Source organism: Halyomorpha halys, unplaced genomic scaffold, assembly GCF_000696795.3.
Source record: "Halyomorpha halys isolate HHAL.00 unplaced genomic scaffold, Hhal_1.1 Scaffold106.1, whole genome shotgun sequence".
Classification (NCBI taxonomy): domain Eukaryota; kingdom Metazoa; phylum Arthropoda; class Insecta; order Hemiptera; family Pentatomidae; genus Halyomorpha; species Halyomorpha halys.
In genome coordinates, this window is record NW_027111449.1 from 115976 (window position 1) to 140549 (window position 24574).

Consider the following 24574-nt stretch of genomic DNA (forward strand, 5'->3'; position numbering starts at 1 on the left):
AATGGAGTTGGACAATCAATTATATCAAGGAGGCGAAAAGTGCTTAGATTCAAAACTTGAAAAAAGTAGAAAAGTTTAAGCTTTGTATTAGATTTTATTAAATATTATAGGACTGAATTTCAAATTCAAGCTTGTGAAGCACTTTACCCATTTCGACCATTTTATAAATTATGCTATTTTTACAGGTCTCTATAGATTTTTAACGTTTATTAAAAACGTAATTTTGGATTTTTTATTTCTGTATGCATGCAATGCACATTGGTCAAAATATCATAACTAGCTCGACAGCAATGGATATTTTAAAGATCTCATTTCAAGTTGAGATTAGCTGATATTTGTTAGAAGGCTATTTGTTATGTACCTTGAACCCGGAAAGATGAACTTAAATGATTAAATATTCTAGACTAGCGAATGGTTTCTGTTTAAGAAAATGTAATTGATTTCTCTCATAAATAAAAATGGGTCAGTAAGTTCTTGTTTATAAATTATTATTTGCCCATTTCTTATCATATCGGTTGGGGAACTCTAGGGAAAGAGGTTAAATAAATAGAACTTATACTTTGAGCAATAAAAATTAGTATTAATTATGATAATTGCCTCATTTCATTGTCACTCAATGAAAAAGTGAACTAAATTGAATAAACAGTCTATTATTTTGAAAACACATCAGTTCAAAGTCCACAGAAAATATTGCAAATAATTTCGTAATTTTTCTTCCAAGTACCCTTATGATGTTGTGAAAAAACTAAAACCATAAGAATCTGTAATAAAACTTTTTTTTCCGGTAAATGCTGAGTACTTTAATTAATAAAAGAAACACTATTCGATTAGGAATTACTTAGACAATGTTGGCTTACAAAAATACAAATGAATGTTATAAATAATTTGTTTTAAGATAACAGCCAAGAAGTATTTTTTTTTGTATTGTAGGATGTTTTAGTTGTTTTTCTACGGTTAAACTTTTTTTTTTTTTTGCATAACTTTTAAATTTACTGAAATATTTTTTGATCAAATTAAGCTAGATGCGATAGTCGATTCAATAATACCTAATATATATTAAATACCTGACAGAGGACATGGAGGAGATCGTATACCATGTGTTATGTTTCCCCATTCACCACAATGATACTGCCTCTTGCGATACACAACTCGCTCAGGAAGGTCCTTGTGTCTATTCCAAACCAGGAACTTCCAAAAAACCAGTCCCGTTCGCCTTCTGGCCGACGATAGTCTGTGGCTATCCATTTCCAAATTTAAAAAACAGGAATACAAACATATCTGAATTCCTATGAGTTATTGGACTTATTTATCAGAAAATGTAAGACTAAAAGTTTATTTTAGTTTTAATATTTTTACTAATTAATAAAACAAATTCAATTTTTATTCTTATAATTGACTAATAAAAAAATTAACCAGCCATTCAAAATTTGAGGTTTTACGTTTGAAGGTACAGAGAATCCAAAAACTTCATTAAAAAAACTAAAAATCCGTCCATATACCTTCCGTTGCTTTGTTCAAAGGCACCCTACGCAATCGTCACCCCAAAATAATCTTCAATTCACTTTCAAATAGTGGTAGTTTCAAGGTATCATAACGTTTATGAAAATAAAGGAAAAATATATTGCTATGGACTTTACACTTTCTATTATACAATAAACACTTTTGATAATAAAAAATAAATAAATATTTCCTCTTTAACGGGGAGACCAATATTTCGCTCCTTTTTATTCCTTAATTATTTTATTTTATTTATTGTTTTCAACCCATAGGCACAGCACACAGGTACCGAATTTGAGACTTTATGCATAAACTACAATGCACAATATATACCCATAATGCTGCTGCACAATTTTTTATTATATTTTTGAATCACTCGAAAATTATTTACATTTAAATTATAATCTCTCGTAACATACCGGTTACTTATTTGCCTCATTCCAGATAATAAAAATAAAATATTTCTTAATTTGACCAATACTAGTGGGGATACGGTAAACGATGTTAATTTAGGACTTTCCGAACAAAGTAAGAGGAGGAACAAGAAAAGAGTGATTTTCTCGTTAGTTATTTACTGATGTACTAATGCAATTAATTCAAATAAGATATCTTTATGAAATAATTTGCAGCGTTTTATGCTGCCTTTTTACCTGTATCTTAAAGAAAATATGAAGGAATATTTGAAAAGCTTTCAATCATATGCTGCATTTAAATACATATAAACATGCCTTATGTTGATTTATTATTTTTTGTAAACAGACAATTAGTTGTGAAGAAGTATTATTATATTGTTGCAGCTGCGCTAATGATAAGCATATACTGAAGTGATACAACAGTTGATGGTACCCGCATCTCTTCCTTCTTATCATGTCACCTTGTTGTACACCTGCCTTTAGGCGATGGTATATGTTCACAACTATGTTTTTCGTGGCACGGTATAATAAAATATCATGATAATGTTTAATTTTACGTTTATCTTAATATAAACTATGTACATAAATAATACATGTACATACATGACCAGTTTCTACTTAGGGAAAACATGTCTTACCTCCTAAAAAAATTGATTTTCTACCGAATATTATAAACTATAAATAACTATCATTCATGAAGAATAAAATAAAACTGCTAGCAGCAGTACTAATCTTCCCTCCTCTACGCCACAACCCCTGATGAAGAACTGAAACTCAGGTCGAAACGTCGGCATAAAATAAATGAATATGGTTTTGTTTATTTATGTTGCTGACCGCACACCCCGACAAACTTCTTCAAGAATATAATAAAATATTGTTGAGATATTATAAGAATATATAAAAACATATGCTGAAACAACTTTTAACTGCTCTTTTAATCGAAATATTTTACATTAAATTAACACCGAATAGAGAAAAGTACTTGACAAAATTAAATTATGGAAAGTAAGAAAAACTAATAAAAATAATTATTTAGGTTAAGAATGTTTCTTTATAAGAAAATATAATCATTTTTTTTTTTTTTATTTTAAATATATATTATTGTAGAGTTCATTTTTTTTTATTTCTCTATCAACAGTATTATCTGTTTGTTTTTATTTTAAATCTTTTGAGTATTGATTGAATATTTAATTACTTAAGTATGAAGGGCATGTGTAGGGGTTGCGGTCTTTTCTATTTATTTATATATTTTATATACTATATTTTAAAAATATTTTTAGTTGTTTTTGTATCTTTTTAGCCCTGATGAAGGTCTAGTGGGGCAAAACTTCAATCATTTATGTATATAATATTTATTTATATTATTAATTTATTTGTTATTTTCATCATTTATTTATTAATTTGTTTATTTCTATTTTGGTCTTTTTACGAAGCTGGAAAAGGCTTGAATTTTTATTTTTTTACTTATGTAACCGTTTTTAATGAGTCAAAAATTGATGAAGGGTCACTTCAAAAAAGAAATATAAAATGCCTGAGTGTGAATAACTAGATTCGACATTAAATAAAAGAAAACAAAGTTAATACAATTTAGTGAGAGTTATTATACAGAATTTTAATAAATAGGTGATATAAATTAAAATAAAAAATACATATATTTACATACATTTAAGAATTATGAAGATGTTCAGGCGTGCGCTCAAAATAGTAGTCAACTATTTTTGTTTTCATTTGACCGCACTGGCCATCTTTTTCATAATTTGAATTAATACGGCCAATCATTTATTTATAATATACAATTATGTTTTACCTTGTTTCATTATGTTAGTATTATTTTTTTAAATCAATATTCTAATAATATTCGTATTTTTATTTTCGAAATGAATTGCGTTAAGTTGAGTAATTACACTTAGCTATCTTCGGATCTAATTAATTAAGTACTGCCTAGCTGAAGTACTTTGTCTCATCATTTGCTTAGCAATACATAAATAAAGTATTAAAACATTAATTATATTAAAAAAATAAATATTTCTTACCTGAAGACGGGGCTGGGAATAAAAGATGGGAGGCTGTGCCTCCAGCGCCTGCCTTCTCATCACTGTGCCTACCATCCCATCTCCATATGGTAAATGTATATCTAGGAACAGAAAGAAATATATCTATTAATTTACCACGGTTTTCTCATTATATATATATATATATATATAACATGATAATATGTCTTAATATGTATACTTGTGTATGGTGGTGTGGTGTATACTTGAATGAAATGCATGTGTGTGACTAATTCCTTTTTTTGAACAGTTTTATATTGCTGTTAAATCTATTATTAATGCTGTGACTTAGAGCATATGAAATAAATACAAAAAAATTTCTACTTTCATGCAAAAACAATTTTGCAGAACCTGTAACTGTTTTTGAAAACCTGTAGCCTGTTTTTGATTTTTTTCGGATCTGTAATTTAAACAATGACTGTTGTTTCTCTAAGCCATTTAAATAATTATATTATTTTATTAAATATATACTACCTACGAATTTATTTATAAAAACATTTATACATAAGAAACAGCAATAATTTAAAATTTTGGTTTATTTATTATATGTGACCGCATCATGACAGCATGTTAAATGTATGAAGAATGTTTGGTGATCACTTCGTCTACAGGTTCATACTCAGTTTTTATTATCAGGTTGAATGATTAATATGTTTAAGCACTTACGGACTATACCTTGGTGTTAAATCTATTAAACTTAAATCATTTTAAAGTATATTAGAAAAAATATAACAGTAATATCGAGTGAGATACCATCTATGTGTCAAAAGTCTGTTAATATGTATAACTCCGGCAATTACTATACCGTATAAATATTTATAATACATGTGATGTATGAATTATACAACACATTCATATATATTTTCCATAAAAATGCTTTTTTTTCTGTTTTACCATAAAATAAGTCTTAGTAAAATCGTTATCAAACAAAGAAAAAAGTTACTTTGAGTTTTTATCCAAATGGCTAACTAGTTATAGAGTGCTCATTTATTTTTCGCTATTGGTTACGTTTGGCTAGTAAGATGAAAAAGCACTAGATAATTTCCAGGGTTTCTTTTCTTGATCGTCATTGTTACCTCTCCTTCCGTATAATTTTAAGAATTTAACCGGTTTACTTTTCATTATTCTTTCAAGGAAGTCTGCGCCATTCTTCTTACAGTTAGTGTGGTAAGGAGTTTTTTCCACTGATTCTTATTTTTTTTGTTATTTATAAAGTAATTATAAATTTTTAAATTAACTTTTCAATTTTGAAACTGCTTAGCTCGCGCCTTCTATCGAAAAATTTAAAAATTAGAATTTACAAAACTATCATCCTTCCCACTGTTCTTTATTGATGCGAAAAGTGGCCCCCTACACTAAGGGATGAACATTGTCTTAAGGTTTTCGAAAATAAAGTATTACGCAAAATATTCGGACCGAAAAAAGATTAATTAACGGGAAAATTTAGAAGATTATACAATGCTGAATTAAGGGACCTACACCTGGTAAATATAATTCGAATTGTAGCATTGTGGCGTATAAGATGTCGTATGAATTATAAGGGCTTAGTAACGAGCGGATCCCTAAAATGTTAATAAACACTAAACCAACGGGTTAACCGAAACGTAGATGGGAGAATTGCGTTAAAACTGATTTAGTAGAATTGGGTTTGGTTGCGTCATCGAACCTTCGGCTTCGTTATGCCTTCATTATTATTATTATTTAATAGTAATAATAATTTTAATTTAAAAGTAATATGTATCTACAATAAATAAGATGTAGTCATAAAACGATGGTTTCGGGACCTGATACGTGGCTGGGCCATTGTTCTAAGCCGAAAAGAGAAAAGGTCATCACATATGCAGTATCTTTGTTCATCATGGGGTACGTTCTTTAAATACTTATAGTACCCTTCAAACATCTTAACAAACAGGCCAAAATTTAAGTTTAAATGTTATCTATATAATATTATTCATTGTAACTAAGAAGGACGGAAAAAGTATCAGTCAGAAAAGTGCTGAAATAAATTACGTTTTTTAGAATCTATAGGACATTTTGAAATCGACATGGCCATTCCTTCAAAACATAACTTTTTCAGAGTAGATAAAATGAACTATCTAGGGAGTGGGAGAAAAAAAGTAGAAGAAGTTAAAATTTTCTACTGCATGTTGTATGTTTCAGCCGTCCCAATAAATTTTAAAATACTGGGAAAATGATATGTATTGTAATTTATATTTGTATCATTTAAAAAAAAAATTATATTTTCCACATTTTTTGTTAAACTTTTTTTTCTCGATAGTTATGAAGTGATATCTCGTATGTGACTAAAAAACGACATCCAACTGAAAACAACTTTTTAAAAACGAAATACAATATTTAGGATATCAATTTTTGTTTTTATCTCATGGAGATGATAAAACGCATGTGAATTAATAGGAGTTAGTCAGGGATGCGATGTTGGAAAAAAAAAATTTTTTTTGACTATTTATAATTGACCTGTGTTTCCACTCACTCTGCTAATGTTGCTCACAGCTAAACTTAAAAGTTACATTGTGCGATGCTAATGTAAGGATATAAAAGTGACATGTATATACAACATGTTCATAGACGGAGATATAAAAGGACATCCGTACTAACAAACCGTCATAAAACATAGATAAAATACTTTAAAAGTTAAAGACGAAGAAAAAAATCATATATTAACAAACATAGGAATGCGTAATGGACTGAGAAATTCATTATAATAAGGTAGTAGTAATTGTCACTGTATAGTATGATAAGTAATGAAAGTGGGAACAAATAAGATAAAAAACTAACTGATCGAAATATCCTATTGTGGAAAGATGATAACTGATAAATAGTATAATGAATCATTAAGTTAGTATTTAGGTTAAATAAATGTCGAATGGAGTAATGTAGAAGAATTAAAATATATGACATGAATACTGATAAAGGTGATATGGATATTGGATAATATAAACTAAGTTGAAAATAATTCAGCTATTTATTTGCTTTTGATGTTTTCTCTAGTAATTTCATCTTTATAGTTTATCAAAATGATTTTATTAAGAAGATTCTTGTTTATTCTTGCATATTTCTCGTGGCTTTAAGAGGAATATCAGAATAAAATTATGTTTTTTTAGTTTCTTGACTATTCTATTGTATATCAATAATAATACGAGATATAAGAAAAGTTAATGTATGTCATGACAATATATTTTTCACACATATCAATATGGCCTACACAAATAATCTAATCTTAAGCGCATAGTTTAGAAACATTTATGTACAAACTTAAAAAATGTGTTTTTGGCGGTTACGAATGATAACTTCTTTACGATCGTTTAGATGTTTTCACCTGTTATTTTATCTCTTAAAATAATCTTAAATGCTTTTGTTTAGCATAATTTCACGGAAGAGGAATAACGTTGCGTTTTCTACATCGCGCTAAAGACCAATCTTCGTGGCGGAAATGCTCAAATGAAAGAGGACTAAACACCACGGAGACATGAAACACTCAGGTCCTAGCATCGACGTTATAACGCAGACTGCAAAGGGTTACAAAGGGCCGGGTCAACAACCTCTAGAGGCTATGCAACTGGGTCACTGCATATCGGGCCCTAAGCATCTCTTCTCAGCACGCCACTTCCTACATCAGTCTCTTGAAGGGCTCCCTATTCCTTCCGCAATATTATACGATGCTGTATTTGTGTTAATTGATTTATTTAAATTGTTTTATTGTTATATCGATACTAAAATGCAAATTAGTTACAAGTTCATTTTATTCAATTTTGAAATGAAATGAAAAATAGTTTAGTTGTTATATAATAGTTTTTATAAATAGTTTGTTATTCTGGGGCTAGGTCTCTTAAGAACAAATAAAAAGATAATTTTATTTTAATAACAAATATAGGCTCAAAAAACAGTGTGGGCACACTTAACTATACCTTATATTAAAATTGTAAATAAATAATTTTTAATACAGAGAAGAAAAATAATAAATTAAAAAAATAAGTGACTAAATATATAAAAAACAAAACAAAAAAGTAGTTATAAAATATCTGCACTATTATAATATTGTATTAGATTGGTGTAGTAAAATGTAGTTAAATAGAAGGGTTTTAAACGAGGGAAGGGTTGGTACATGACGCATGTTAGAGGGAATGGAGTTCCAGTTATATTCAACTCGGGTAAAAAATTATTTATCAAAAGCAGCAGTTTAGTGAGGTGGATTTCAGATAAACGGGACCTAGCAGTACGGGATTGAACTGAGAATGAAATATCATTTTATTTCCAGAGAAGTTCTGCTTCTAAGACATGATTTCTCGAGGTTAAAGAGTCCATAAAATCCAATAACATCCTCCCAAATGCATTTAAGTGATATCAAAATATATATTTGAAATTTGTTTTGAAGTTTCCAAACCTAGAACTATTGTGTATTATGTTATCGATATATTTATTAGTCCCTTTAACAAGATAATATATCAATAAATACGAAGATTATTTACATCTCAACTATATAGATACACACCATCTGATGCTTTTGTCTTCATGTTGTCAAGCTAATAAAGGCCATCCACACTCCTCTCCAGCCTGGACCAATATAAAATACCTGTTATATGATAAAATTTTGCTTCCAATGATTGCCTCCACATTTAACAATCATTGCTAGTGATTTTCTGTGCTACTCGGACAACACCTCTCTTAAAACATATTAGGCCACACTAGATGTAAGTGTTCATTAGGGATGGCCGAAAAAACCTTTTTTTTTATTAATTAATTTTCTTTTTAAAAGGCACCTATTTATAATGTTTTCTGATTTTTTTCTGGATTGGTTAGCAGCGTTCATACTGCAAATCATCCATTCGTCATAACATCTTCAGTAATTTTTTCTAAGAATTTGTGGTTACAAACTTATAGTTATTATTCATAATTCTTTTCATGAATGTAATTTTTAGATACAAAAATAAATAGCCTTATTTTTCTTTTGGAAAATAGATAAAATTCATTTTCTTAATTAAGTTTTTTATTGCTCAAAAGTTTACCTTAAAACTTTTATCACTATAGTTAGATCTTGTGTTTTATTTTTTTTTTTTTATATATTTTGTTAAATGTATTTTAAGTATAAATATTTTTATTTGTTACCAGATCTTCTTGGTGGGCCTTACAAGGTTTGATTTAATTCTATAAAATTCATTTTTTTTACTTGCCACTAAGTAATTCTCATATTCTATTCAAACCGATTAAGAATTAGTATATAGAAGTTCAAACATTTAATGTTTTACTCGATTTTGTCTCCTGATATAAAAACTATGAAAACATTCTTTTTTAATATGAAGATGTTCAGGGTTGCGGTCAAAAAGAAAAAAATTGTTAACAACTATTTTTGCTCCTTTTGACCGCAACCCTAACCATTTTTTTCATATTTGAAATTATAATATATATATTTAAAAACTTCAACCTACTCTAAATTAAACAAGTGTAAATTGACCATATTTTGTACTTTATACGGGTTTTTTTAACTAGCCCATCGTTTAGAAGCATCTGCTTTTGCAGGAATATTTTGAAAAAATACTGAAAATTTGTTTTATATAGTGCCGATTAAGAATATCCTCTTTGCTACATTAATGCTTTTTCGAAACGATTTCCATCCTATTTTTGTCTCAGTAATGCAAACTTTTTAGGGGTTTTAGGATTTAAAAAAAATGCTTTTCGATCTATCCTACTGTCCAAATATATTGGTCAAATTCTGCTTTTTTCTATCACTTATATATTTTTTATAATATCACTATACATTATTTTTACCTAGTAATAATAAATTATAATTATAATAAGTAGTATTTTAATAGTATTATTTGATTACAACTTATAGACCGCGAGTTTAGCATATTAAGATGATCTATCTACATGGTCTTTAATTTAATTTTGAATTAACTTGTATGCTTTTTCAGAATTGTTTCAACCTTTCACTGAGATTATGTAATATTCAATGTTGAAACATTCTTCTCCAATATAGATTAAAGACTGCACTCATTGGAGCTGAACCCAGGTACTGCTAATGAATCAAAAATGTCTGATGAAACAACTAAAAGTTGAAAATACCGTGGAATAAGAAATTATTAACTAGTGATTATTTGTTGTATAAGTGTTATCGTTTTAACTGCTTCGTTTATGTTTATTATTCCCATCATACCTTCTTGGTTTGTAGGTATTGCAAAATATCAGATAGTTTTTGTTATTATTATTATTTAATAGATTTTTTGTTAAATATTAGGTCATGAAAAAAAAATATGATTACTCAGATAAAAAGCAGAGCATGGCTTGAAATAAGGGATTTTTTCTTTTCGCTTATTTATTTGCATAAGTCTGGTAAAACTGAGACAATTAATAAATAAGCTGACATGAAATAAAGAAAAAAAAATTGTAGTTTATTAAACATTGGTTTATTATTTGGAGCAATTATTTTTTTATTAATAAATAACACACCATAAAAATCACTGATATTAGTCGAATTGAGTTCATTATTGTACATTTTAATTTTTCTGATGAGCACGTAGAATTTTCCGGGAAGCGTTGGTATATTTAACGAAAATCAAAAGAAATGGAACGGGTTTCCATAGAAACCTGCCTAAATACTTTTAAAACATGAAAATAAAAGGTTCAATATGCCGTTTTGATTGCCTCATTTAATTGCTCTTTTTTTTGTTTTGCAAGGAATTTTATTAATTTTAAAGTAACAGCTACAGTACACAGAAAATAATTTTTATTTTCGACTTGGACAAATAAATGTTCATGGAAAGTTCTCTCATTGAACGTTTGCCTGCTATGTGTCAGTGTCTAGACCAAATTCACACTTTAATACAAACAAAAATCTGAAATTATTAAAAAGTACTAAACACAACCAAAATGACTAAACAAAAACCTTATGAACGACTTTAAACCCAGCTTTTTAATATAAAATTATATTATAACATAAAATTATTTTGTTCAAAAATACAAAATTTTATTCTGTACCTGTGAATGTTTTTTGTTACGTTTCGGCCTATTCTATAGGCAATTTTCTTTCATTTAAAATATAAACAATAGATATTGATAATTTCATAATTTTACTTAATGATGAGGACATTAGATTCAGGCATTGGTAGATAAAAAAAAGTTTTGACTTTTACTCTTCGACTTCTAACGTCTGTTGTCTGGATACCGGTTTAACAAGGTTCAAAATAGTTAGAAAATTATTTATTAGCAACCAAATTAGTTGATGATAAATATTTTTTTTAGCAAATAACTTTCTTGACCACCACTTGGAGTATCCTCCTACAATCCATTATTACATACAGTCATGATTTGTCATGATAAGGATACATTTGCTAAGTTTCATCGGAACTACTAATTTTTCTCCACTTGGAACTATAAATTCCCGCCGTTTTCAAATTTCAGGTGCTTTTTAAATAAACTATACTAAGCCTCCTCTTCCCGTTCTAAACAAATATTTCAAAAGTGATATAGGACCGTCGCTTCCTGGGGGTCTTAGTGGGGCGCGTTCGACCAGAAAGGATGGTCTTTTTTATGTGTGTAATGATCTCTTGTAAGATTGTGGCATGTCGTAAATCGTCCAAGTTACTAACCTGTAAGTTTCTGTTTGAAAAGACAGATAAGTAAGGCTACCACGGAGGACAGGGGTGGAGGGTGCCCCGCCATTTTTCAATGTCAGATACTTTTTAAATATTGTTTGATTGAACTATCTCAAGTCTCCTGTTCCCTTTTTTAAGCAAATATTTCAAAAGTGATATAGGACCGTTGCTTCCTGGGGGTCTTGGTGGGGCGGGCTCGGCCGGAAAGGATGGCCTTTTTTTTATGATCTCCTCTTGTAAGATTGTGAAGATTGTGACGTGCCGTACATCTACCAACCTACTCCCTATGTTTCTGTATTAAATTTGAGATAAATTATTAAGTTATCACTAAAGATTTTTGGTAAACCATTAAGAAAAAAATATACGAAATTTCTACGAAATCAGTAAATGAATGTACTTATTTACATTCAAATCTCAAAGAAGTTGCGAGCTTTTTTAATACTACAGTAAATAATTTTAATTTTCTTTTAAAAAATATATGTGTTTATTCAAAATCTGCCAACTTGCAATGTGATGTTGGAGTTTCCTCCATCCCTGGAGACGATGTAGGTTTTCTTGGGATTACTGTTTCTCTTCAGCAGGTGAAAAAAGTAGGTAAAAACATTCATCAATATCCATATGAAATAAACATGTGTATAAGTTTATTATTTCTGAGGACTTATTCCTTTTTTACAGAAAACATCACTCATTTATTTACAGTAAAACATATGGATTTACGACTATTTAATTTTATAGTCTTTATTACCATGATTCACTAGAATTAGGAATTATTTAAAAAATATAAATTGGTAGAAGTATAAAACATATTTAGTAAAAGAAATAAGAAGCCGATTTCCTCTCGTGGCCACAGAAATGTGTTTCTTTGGTGCGTGTGTCAGTTCCATCTAAAGCAGCCCTAGCAGTCGAGTCATTATATCTGCCCTCAAGCCATAACCTATACTTAGTCTCTTTATATCCCCTTCCATTTGGATTTATAGAATAATCTGTTATGTATATTTTCGTCTAGACAACTACTTTTAAAGTAGTTAGTGTTTAATTGTTAGGATAAAATTAATAGACATGAGTGATCGATTCTCATACTTCTTAAGTATTTGATAAATCCTAAAATAGAATAGAATTTCCTTCATAAAATTAGTAATCGTGAACAACCAGAGTCCAACACTGCTCAGCTTAGAATTTGTAAGAAGGCAGAATTTTACAAACCGAATAAGTCATAACTTACTTCTAATCAGTTAACTATTCAAATATTTTGCTAAACATACTACATTTTAAGACAATAAAATAAAGAAAATTGTTGAATTTAATGTTTTGCTAAAAATTTATACTAAAGAATTCGATTTTGTTATCACGGTGATGTACAAATATTGAAAATGACTTTTGAAAGATATTACGTTCGAATGGGCGTAAAACATTCATGTATCAAGTCACCTACAAAAAAAAAAAAAGATTTTTTTCTCAACGATCAATTATATGTAATCAAACTTTAAAAATTTCAAATATTATACAAATTCTAAAACTTATTATGAAAGAAATCATGGATGAAAATTGAGGAAGAACTATAGAGTAACTTTCGTTCTGATAAGTTTTGTTTCTTTATAATATAAGCATTATTAATCCAAAATTTAGTATAACTTACCAGTCAGCAAACTCAAGGGGATGGGATTACCCTACTCTCCTTCTAAGTAAAAATGAAAGCAAGAAGGAAGGGTGCTCTGGTTTACATTGGCGTAAATAGGCATTTTCCACATTAATAGAATTGCCAGTAAAACCGTTTATTTAATTGCAAATGTGAACAAAAAATAAGATGTATATGCTATTTTCAATTTCAATTTGATTTATCAAAAATTCATTGAGCTATTCTCAAGAATTTAGCGCTTTTGCTTCTGTTCGATTCAAAATACCCTTTTCAATGTGAGTAGTATGAATTTCAAAATATATTTTGTATTTATTTAGATTATATTTTACATTTATTTGCATTATATTTATATTTATTTATACTTTATTATATATTTATATACATTATATTTTATATTCAGATTTATTTACATTATATTTTATTGTTTGATTAAATAAAGTTTTATCCATTTTATTCTATTTGGAAGTCCGACGTTTCGGCCATCCTCAAGGATAATCTCAATACAATTTTAGAACTAAACCATTTAAAAAACAACTTCATCCAGGCTATTCTGCCCAGGTCAATCCAAAAAATTACCCTAATTAGTCAATTTTAACATTAAATAAAAATAAAAATTATTTATCACAGTAACCTTCTTTGTTAAAAGAATTAAAATTTATTTAATTAATCAATATTAACCAGTCCCAAAAAAGTGTTAAGACTACAAATAAATTAAATTTTATATTTATTTGCATTACTTTGTATTTTATGTTAAATATAATTAATAAACATAGAGACATTATACAATTTAATAAACTAAGTTTTCTGTATCTAGATACATCATTTTATTAATATTTTTACAGAACAGTTATTGAAAAATGAATTTATTTTAAGTGATTAAAAGAAATATTTTTTTCTGATCCAATTGTGAAAGTTTGTTATTAAAAAAAAAAATATTAATATTGACATTAATTTTTAAAATATATTGCTGAGATAAGGATAAAAGCAAGTTTCAGTGGTCAAAATATTAACACATATTTTTGAAGGAAAAGTTTGTATAAATTTCTACTTTAATACCAAAAAAAGTGTGTAAACCTGAATATAAATGGCCGAAGAAGAAAAAAACATACATAAATACCACAAACGTCACGAGTTTAATTTAGTTATTATAGAAATAATAATAAAGCAAATGAGATGAGTATATGATACATTTTTTTATAGAAATAGTTCGAATAACTTATTAATAGAATAACGCGAGGTTCTATAAAAAATTGTTTGGAAACCCAAAAGTTCAGCACGGTACTTGCTTACAAGTGTTTCTTGAGTACTAGTTGCAGGATTATTGAAGTATCATTCCTTAACGGATATAAGATTGAGTTATCTTCAAACTATATTAAATAGAAATAAAAAAATATAGTGATCTCTCCAGATATTACTAGTTAAGTGTTCTGAACAGCTTTCAGCTAAGAAGTGGATAAAAAAGCCTTATCCAACAATATAATATATTTCACAGAATAAGAGCTGAGATATAAAGTAGATAAACGGTGGTGGGGTTCGGAGAAGGGGACACGAGGACCAAGGAGAAGCCAAGACCTTTCACTGACCATCTTGCTCTGTATGCTAATCGTGGTGACTCAACTCTACACCCAGCTGGCTATCTATAAAGGATCATTGCCCAACCAGAACTGTTTGAAAATGATACATCTAAAAAAGTATTAATATTAATCTTGTGGATCGCAATAATAATAATTATCAATAGATTATAGATTTAATAACAAGTATTATCAAATGATGAAAAATTAAACAAAAATTATTAATTTGTAAATTATTTCATTATTGGGCTATCGGATTACAGATATCCAAATGTTTTCAATTAGCTAAAATAAGTTGACTAAATAAGAAATAATAAAAATTGCTTGGTGGTTTAAAGTTATTTCGTGTATTTGAATTTTTCTTAAATCTGAGGTAGGCCTGCTTATAACTAATTAATTGTTTATACCCTGGAGTAGTTAACCATGTTCTAAGTATAAATTTTTAATGTCCATAAACTCTTCCTTATTTTATTTTTTTAATTAATGTTTCTAGGTACGAGATGTGTGTCTGGTGTATTTATTACATTATTAATTATATATAATTTTCTTTATGTTTGTATATAAATTATTTGGCTATTGTCTAAATATGTTTTGTTATATCGATATGATTTAAGTTTTATCTCATATAATGTCATATCTGAAAGGATATTTAGAACGCTAATACTTAATTGCCATTAATTGTGGCAGCTTGTTATTATTGTGAATTAATATTATTCTTTTATAAAAACTATTATTATACTTCCCCTCAATTTTTTTTTTCCAATGAGTACATATCAAATGAAAAAAAAAAATAACAACAAAAGAATCATTTACTATGAACATACAGAGCTATCTAAAATTTTAAAAAAATCTTATTTATTTATAATCTTTAAATTTCTTTCTTGAGACTGGTAAATTTTTTACTAAATAATTAAAAAACACTATCCAAATTGATGAATACTCCTTAAGTCATAGACCCAATAATAAAATAAAAAACTATTATAGTATAATAAAGGACAAAATTGATACAAAAAATCAATCGGGATTAATATATAAAATTCCCTGTTTAAATTGTCCAGCTATATATATAGGTGAGACCAAGCAATTATTGGGTGACAGAATTTATCAACACAATAATGATTTGAAAAATAAAGAAAAGGATCCAAATAAAACAGCACTAGTCCAACATGCAACCAAAAACCAACATATTTTTGAATTTGAAAATACACTCATTTTACATAAAGAGAATAATACATACAAAAGGAAAATACTGGAATCCATTTACATATCTGAAAATATTGATTACACAGTAAACTTCAAAACAGATACGAGGAATTTAAATCAACATTATGCAGAAATATTAAGTAAGATTAACTTATAAATAATATAGGATAATTTATATATGGATAATTACAGTTAACCTGGATAGGAATTTTACTAATGTAATAAAGAGAAAATAGTGACAAAAATGTAATTATGATAAATAATTTTTTAAATGCTTGAACTGAGTAAAGGTAGGTTACAAGTGAGGTTATAATAAAAGTGTATAAAGAGTGGTAAAAGATAAAGAATTTGACTGTGATTTTTAATGTATTTTTGACATATTAGGTAATTAAACAAATGTGAGATATACTGATTAACAAAAAATAAGTTTACCTAATGGTTTTAATGTTGTTCATAGATATAAAGTTTTGACCTGGGCAGAATAGCCTGTATGGAGTTTTTTTAAAATAGTTAAATGATATGTCTCATAGTAAATTAAGGTAAGGTAAATTATAAATAATAATGTTAAATAATTGAATGGATTGTAGGATCATACAAATAATGAAAAATTTTTGTAATAGATTGTCCCTGAAGATGGCCGGATTGGCCGAAACGTTGGGCGTGTAAATGAAATAAATGTTTTGAGACTATAATTTGGATAGTGTTTTTTAATTATTTAGTAAAAAATCTTATTATCATTACCTTTATATATTTTTGTTATTTACTGACGATTCATGAGGTATTGTCGGTGCTTAACTGGCGTATGAGCAAATTTTACAATCTTAGTTTTTGTTCAATTTAGCGGGGTTTCCTATTCTCTTCGGTATGCCAGTATGAAGAAATATAATGTTTGTTTGTTTGTTTGGTTTTAATCCCAAACTCTTCAATCCCATATCACAGCCCTCGAAGAATGGTAACGTAATTGGAGGATTAAAATAAATTCCCACAAATCGCATCAAATTACCTTTAAGTTAGTAAACCTACTGACTGCCCTACAGTATACTTCAATAATGTTGCCCTTACCCCTGTTGAACATATCCGCTACCTTGGACTACATCTGGACAAACGATTAATCTGGAATCCTCACACAAAACTGAAAAGACAGGAAACTGCACGTCGATTTCGACTATTACAGCACTTACTAGACAAACCGTCCAAACTTCCAACATTTTATAATAAAAATCCAAATCAAAAGATCACTTACAAAAAAAAATAAATGAAATGAGAGTAGACCTCGGGCACGAACTGAGTTTATACCGACCCTGTAAACGATAATCTACGATCTAGCACAATTGTCTATTATTTGCTAGAGAAAATACAACAATCGTGCGGGAACATTATTTTAGAAAATTTGTTTCTCTTTAGTTTCTGAATGTATTAATCTATGACCGACCCTTTTTTAAAGAAATAAACTGAAAAACATGAACTTCTCCACCCTTCAGTATTTGGTCCTATCTTAGCATCCCAGGAGTTTTAGTATGTTCATCTTCTAAGAAGTCCAAAAAAGTCATACCATTTCCTTCCATAACTCCTTTTGGGTAATCATTGACTAAACTACTCAGATAATTCAGATAATGATATCATCTTCTTTTTCCACTTGACAGTTTTTGTGGGTATGATGCTATTAAACTAAGTATTCCTATATATTTCTTTTGCGTCATTGGATTATAAAATATACTGTGACGTCTCAATAGCTCCATTATCGACATAAATGAGATAAAAAAATGTAATAAATTGATACATTATTTATGTCACTCGTTCAAAATTAAAGTGGATATCTCCTACCCCACTTACGAAGAAGATGGTCGGCTACAGAAAATCTGAAAAGGATTACGTAATGACAACTTTCAATAATAAATAGGTTAACAGCCTTATACAACAATATTTTTCTTACTTTGGCGAATCCTTTCCAGTTTACCTCATACCAATTTTGGTTTATAAATGCTTTAGGGATGTTAATTAAAACATAAATCAAAAACATTCACCTCTTTGGTATGCTCAAGGTTGTCGTGCTCAGTGTTTTTTTAGTAATGTTATATTTAGCCAAAACTTGTCTTTAACTTATTAATTATACCTTTAAAAAAGGTACTATAAATGTGAAATTTGATCAAAACATGTCTATTGCTAAATTGCAAACCAATAGCCAAAGCTTAACTTAGATACATAACGTCGTTAATCAATGAAAAGTTGACCAACATTTACGAAGTGATTCTCTTCTTGAAAGAACATTAATTAATTTTTATGGGTAAATATGTTTATAATTGATAATTAAATTATTTTAACAAAACATATATTGCATTATTGCTATATAACATAAGAGTGCAAATCAATACCATTGAATATTATTTTATATATGAAAGTATGAACTGCAAAACATCTAATTTCCTTTTAAAAAAAATCGAGATGACAATGTTATTACAATACATTTTTTTTACTGTCAGCTTATAAAGTTATCTAAACTGAAATTTTTTTTCATTTGTTTTTTTAAAGTTAAAAAATAATAGTTAGTTGTCATCTCGTAATGATTTCTTCATTTCTTTTTCGCGTTTTGCCTCCACTATCCATTGTATGACAGCATCATATTGTCAATACCAGATTTCTTTATTTGCCGAGAATAACCAAAGTTTCTCCAAAACAAGGGTTGTCTAGTTACATATAGTATGAGAACCTGATAAATATAGAATCATTGAAATGGTTTCTGCAACATTAAACACTGTATTAAAAAAAAAAAAAAAAAAGATGGGGAAAAAATGTAATAATTAAAACTTTTATCATTCCGTGATCCGCATAAGATCCTATAAATTATAAGGAAAAAGAAGAAGAAAGTGTGAGAAAAAGTTGCTGTCCTGTATAAGAGGGCTGAAAATTACTAATTGCATTTTTGAGATATAATTACCCTTGTTGACCCTAATTATTTTTAGACGCGACAAGACCTAGATTATTCTGAAAGGAATTTAATACATGCAATATCGTTAAGAATGGAAGCGCTGGGATTTTCTTGAGTTCTGCTTTTCCCTTCGCAACAAGGGACAAGGTGAGTTTTCAGTTTCTCATGCCTAGTGAATATAGTGAAGATTAGAATGGATATGATTCATTTTACTTTTTTTATAATTAAGATTTTTTTCTTTATTTTGTGTATATATTAATTTATTTATTCAATTATTGTAAATATTTATTGTTATTTACAAATCGGTATTACATATGACACTTTAATGTATCTGATGGTTAATAATAAATGTATTATTTATTTCGGTATGTAGAAACTATTTTATTATTAATTCTAGAATAAATTATATAAAACATTTAAAAATGTATATATTTCCAAAATAATGACATAATTAAATTTAAAAATTTTCATAAGATTATTTATGATCTGCATGACTTATTTGAACTAGAAATTAGGTTTTATATTTTTTGTTTTATGTACAATACATTTTTTTTTAAATTATGGCTGCTTCAATATTTAAACACGGAATATATCCTGTTAATTCAAAAGCCAATTAACAGCTGCCTCCTTGATCGAGGCTATTGAACTTCACGACAACACGTAATCTATTTTACTTTGTGTATCTGTATTATTTATCAATTATAGCCGTATCCGTTGATATCTGCCCAACGGTTGGAGGTCATCCCCAGTCATTGACGCCTCTCATCCAGTCCACCGTTCGCTGATTCGATAAACAGTTCCTATAAAAGGATGTTTATGATTGACCAGGCATTGCACTTTTTATAATTGTATAATATTATTTTGATTGGTAAATATTTTATTATTAATTCTATTTATTCTCTTAATTATTTGGATCAAGAACATCGAATTATGTTGACCATATTATAATTGATTTGTTAAAGATGAGTTACTTATTATGTTCACATTAAAAGCGCAGTTAAAAAAAAATGCCTTAAATTTCACTATCTCTATCTTCCTCAACAAAATAATATGTATCTTAGACAAAAATCTGAGCTTATATCGGTCAGAAGCAGTATAGTGTATGTTTAGGAAATCAGTTTTAATCTCATAAATCGGTAGTGGATACAAAAAATTGTGTATATGTACATTCTTCATTGTGAATTACATGATTTTGAATGAAGATAGTTTCCCAACTATATATTCCTATGAACATCGACAGCAAGATCTGAATGTTTATAGTAACATCTTTCTTTGATTTTTTTTTGTTAGCTATGAAACTCTGTTTAGACACACCTCAGTTATTTTGGCAGGCTGTAGAACGGAATACTTCCTATAGAAATTTTAAAGTCTAAAATAAAACAAATACATTTAAATAAAACTTGGTTTCGTTGTATTGGATATATGATGTGTTCAGTCGTAAAACATGGTAACTGAAATGTTTCGTGAATTGCAGTTTTTGGTCACCGGTTTTTATAAGGCTGATTGTATAAATAGCTTAAATAATCTTTAGGAAATTTGTTTTCTTAATATAATAATGTTGATATTAAGTTGTGTTAGGTTTAACATTGTAAATAACAAACAATTTAACATTGTAATAGTTTTATTTATGTTAATACTATGTTTTACCAACGAACATCTCATATATTTAGTCCATTTCGATGAAACTATGAAAACAAATAACTGCAAATAGTTAAACTGCAAAAAAAAAACAGACAAATAAGACTATTAACGGTTCATTTTAAGGTATATAAATTGGCTTAGGGGTAATAAAATGACATGCCAAATGACGTACATTTGTTATTAAAGAAGTCTAGAAAAATTCTAATATTATTATTAAACAGTTTGTATTTTGTAATATAGTTGGTTGGATTGTGATTTTAGACAAATTATTGCGTAAAGTAATTTAATAGATAAAAAAGGAGCATTGTGGCCATAATTCAGACTTTTTTCAAAATTGTGGCCTGTCACAGTCTTGCCTAAAGCAAATTAATTATATGTTTATTACTTGTATGAATTTCAGTTATAATAAAATTACGATCATTTAAACCAAATTAATAAATATATTGCGGAATAAAGCCACCTAAATGTTATTCACATTGACTGTAAGGATTTCTCCAGTTGCATTATGTAAATTACTTGCGAAATCAGTACGATTTCTGTTGGACTGATTTATATTTCCTCTGTGAGACATTTCAATGATTTTGACAGTAATGCATAAATTATATATTTTTTTCTTAATCCAATAAGAAAAAAAAGAAAATGTCTTAATTGTTTATTTAATCGAACAAATATTTTAAGAAAATGTATTATTTTTTTTCTGGTCTAAGAACATGTATGGCTTTTCATAATAAAGCTTGAAAAATTCATAATCACAATAAAGTGGGCAAATAATTGAAATTATTTTTATAAAAAAATTATTTTTAATGCTAAATGTTTCAAAGAATATAAGCCATATTTGCTTGGCTCTGAAACGAAGAGTTTATATCTGACTGAAGGAGAAACCAGTTTTGGAATTTAAGTTGCAACGGTCAACTTGAATAGGTTGAGGTGTTGCGTTAAATTTGAATGTTGTCGTAACTTTGAGTATGTTATGCAAACTGCTCGATTTTGTTTTTAATTATGACGTTAATTAATTGATGTTTAAAAATATAATTTTCATATCATTTTTTAGTCTTTAGTTCGGGTCAAGTTTCACGATGATCTACACTTCAATCTTCTGATCTAGTTTTTAATTATTAGGAAAAAATAGGTAAATAAAAATTTTCTTCTTAGTATAAAGTTTTTATTTTCCGGAAAATCTAAACGCTCTGTTTTTTTTATTTTATAATTTGAAAAGTTTATTAGTTAGGGAATGTGCTAAAGAGAATTCGAAAATTTGTGTTATGTATTCGAACCTGTAATTTAATATTTAGTTTATAAATAGAAGTTATGTGTAAATATAATATTTAGTTTTTGAATCTATTATCATATAAAATAATCAATAAATAAATCTGTATCGCTACAACCCCTGAAGTGTCATGGGTGCAGAACTTTGCAATTGTTATTAGACCAACGGTTGTGTGAGGAGGCGATTTTTTCAGAATCAAGTCCGACTGTATTAAGCCGGATGAACTCCGGAGGACTCCACAGGGTTGATTCACGGATATAGTAACAAAATAAATTAAATCTGTCACAGCCGGATTCTAACCCGGGTTTTTGATATTAGTAGTGCAGCGACTTACCTCTGAGCTTCCCATATTATTACATATATTTAGTTTAAAAATATAGGTATATATAACAGGATATAAATATTTCTCGAGAAAAATGAACTTATCATTTTTTATTCAATTCTTTAATTAAATAATTTACATAAAATTCGGTATTTCTAAATTTATTTTAATTTGATTGCTCATTAAAATAAATATAATAACAGTTTTTTTAAGCAACAAATTTATAAAAAAAAAGAAGTTGATTATTCAACTTCCCAGAGTTGTGTCAAGTTATATTAAAGCTTAATTTATGCTTAAAAATGGCCAAAACTCAAAAGACTGAAACGCCAACATTTTTTCTCTTATTATTTAATTTTTTTGAATAAAATGTTTTCAGCATTTATAATAGCCCTTTTTTGATCCATGATAGATGAAATGTATTATCAATATTGATCTTTAGACTCAAATTTCATTTAAAAATGAATTTATTTTTGATAATTATTAAAATTTTTATAATAAAGAAATATTTGTTTAATCGATTAATGAAATTAAGTTCATTGATTGATGAAATTAAGTTTAGGTTTTTTTTTTGTGAAACTATTAATACAACAGGTTGTATAGCTTATTGAAATCGCATGAATTTGTTCAAATTTAAATTGAGTCCTATTGAAATTTAGTAGCAGATTCAACATGTATCTCTGAGTAGGATGTAGAAAAGGTTACAGCACTTTGCGAATGCCAAGCCCTTGAGTTTTACATACTGTAACTATATTGCTAGAAAAAATCCCAGAGATTTACCCAATCCTTCGGGAATCTCTTGATGATTAGAAAGGTGGGAAGATGCATATGGGTCGAGGTGAAGATGCGTTTCGTATCCCTCAGTATAATAATGATCAGATATAACTCAAATTCGGTTAAAGTTGAGTTACATCATAGTACGTTGTTAGCAACATAAAATGTTTAGTTAAAAAAAAATTCAAATTTTAATGTTTTTTTTTTTAATTAACAGTATTGCTACTGCATCACCATGGGTTAAAGAATTTCTTCCAAAAACATTCGAATCATATCTTATTAAGAAATAAATTTATAATACTCTTAGTGATAATACAGTTAATATTAATTATAAAAATAAGACATGGATTTGGTTGATATTGAACCAACTTCTAATATAAATTAAAACTCACAATTGATAATTTAGCCCCCTCAAAAAAAATCCGAAAAATCATCTTCGATAGTTATACACAATATTAGAATTATATTGTCTGACGATTTCTATTTAGAATAAATAAAACATCATTACCCACTAAACATTTATTTTTTTTATTATAATTATGAGAATACATAAAATGTGACCTTATCAACAACACTAACACTGCTTAGACTATCGTAAAATTGCATTTAATTTTAATTAACATAAGAATTATTTATTTAGGAAAAGTGCTTCTATTTATTGGAATATTTAAAATATGCATAGATCTAAGATTAAAATAAAAAAATAATTTTAGGGTATCAAGATTCTTTGTTAGGCAAATTGTATATTAATTCCATCATACAATGATCTAATCATTTGCTTCATGTATTTATTCAAAAATTCAGAAACAAAATAATTCTGGAAAGATATTTTTTTTTTTACAGTGCCCTACTTTACATGAGGTAGTAGGTATATATATTTCACTTGAGATGGTAGTCACTGTCCATGTAGACGTGACTTGAGTAGTCTTCGAAGAATTTTAGCAGTATGCCAACTGGGTCACCTCTTACCCTATATAGTCTTCCAACATCGATTCTAAATTAATGTTGATCCGGTTGTCATCCTCAACGAATTAATTGAATTGATAAATGAAGCGTTTGTTTCCATTTCGATTCAGTTTTTATCAAGACATTTTTGTTCATTTCATAACAATTTGATATTACAATTTGATTTTGTGAATATATTGTTAATATTTCGTTTAATTGTAAATTAAATCTGTAGATTCACTTACTTTGATATTTTTATAATTAACTGACCCAAAGAAGTCTTTCCATTGAGCACTGATTTAAGTCACTTATTTAAATTTACTGTATCAATCAGTATTTCCTAAAAAATTTAATTATTATTATTATTAAATGGGCTACAGACCATGGAGGTCAAAGTCCTCTCGCGATGTATTTCCAAATATATCGTCCGTTTCTTGACGTGTTTTTCGTAGGGTGGGTACATCTATACCACACCATATACCACGCCTATTTTTTTGTGAGTGCTACTCTCATTGGCTAACTGGCCTCACAAATGCCCGGGGAAAGGTTGTGAGTGAATTTTGCATTATTTTGTGCTTGAAAAAAGCCCGGGTGGGACCTGGATTCGATCTGACAACCTGTGGGTTGGTAGACTGGCGCTTAACGACCCTGCTACCACTATAATTATTTTTGTATATATTTATTTTTTATATAGTTTTTCAGTATAACATTTATGTATATA

General features: G+C 28.0%; 1 protein-coding gene and 1 long non-coding RNA gene across 2 annotated transcripts in view; one reads left to right on the plus strand and one right to left on the minus strand.

Moving 5' to 3' along the window:
• The window catches only part of LOC136796265 (microtubule-associated protein 1B-like), a 53345-nt gene that overhangs the window by 22126 nt on the left and 6645 nt on the right, over positions 1-24574 (minus strand). Inside the window, exon 2 of the mRNA XM_067049441.1 lies at positions 3944-4044. Coding sequence (XP_066905542.1) covers positions 3944-4018 — 75 coding nt within the window. The 5' untranslated portion in view covers positions 4019-4044. The remainder of the gene's footprint in view (positions 1-3943; positions 4045-24574) is intronic.
• On the plus strand, positions 15742-16654 carry LOC136796266 (uncharacterized). The gene is made up of 3 exons (XR_010843949.1): positions 15742-16365; positions 16439-16520; positions 16602-16654. It is a non-coding gene; the product is annotated as an uncharacterized lncRNA (long non-coding RNA).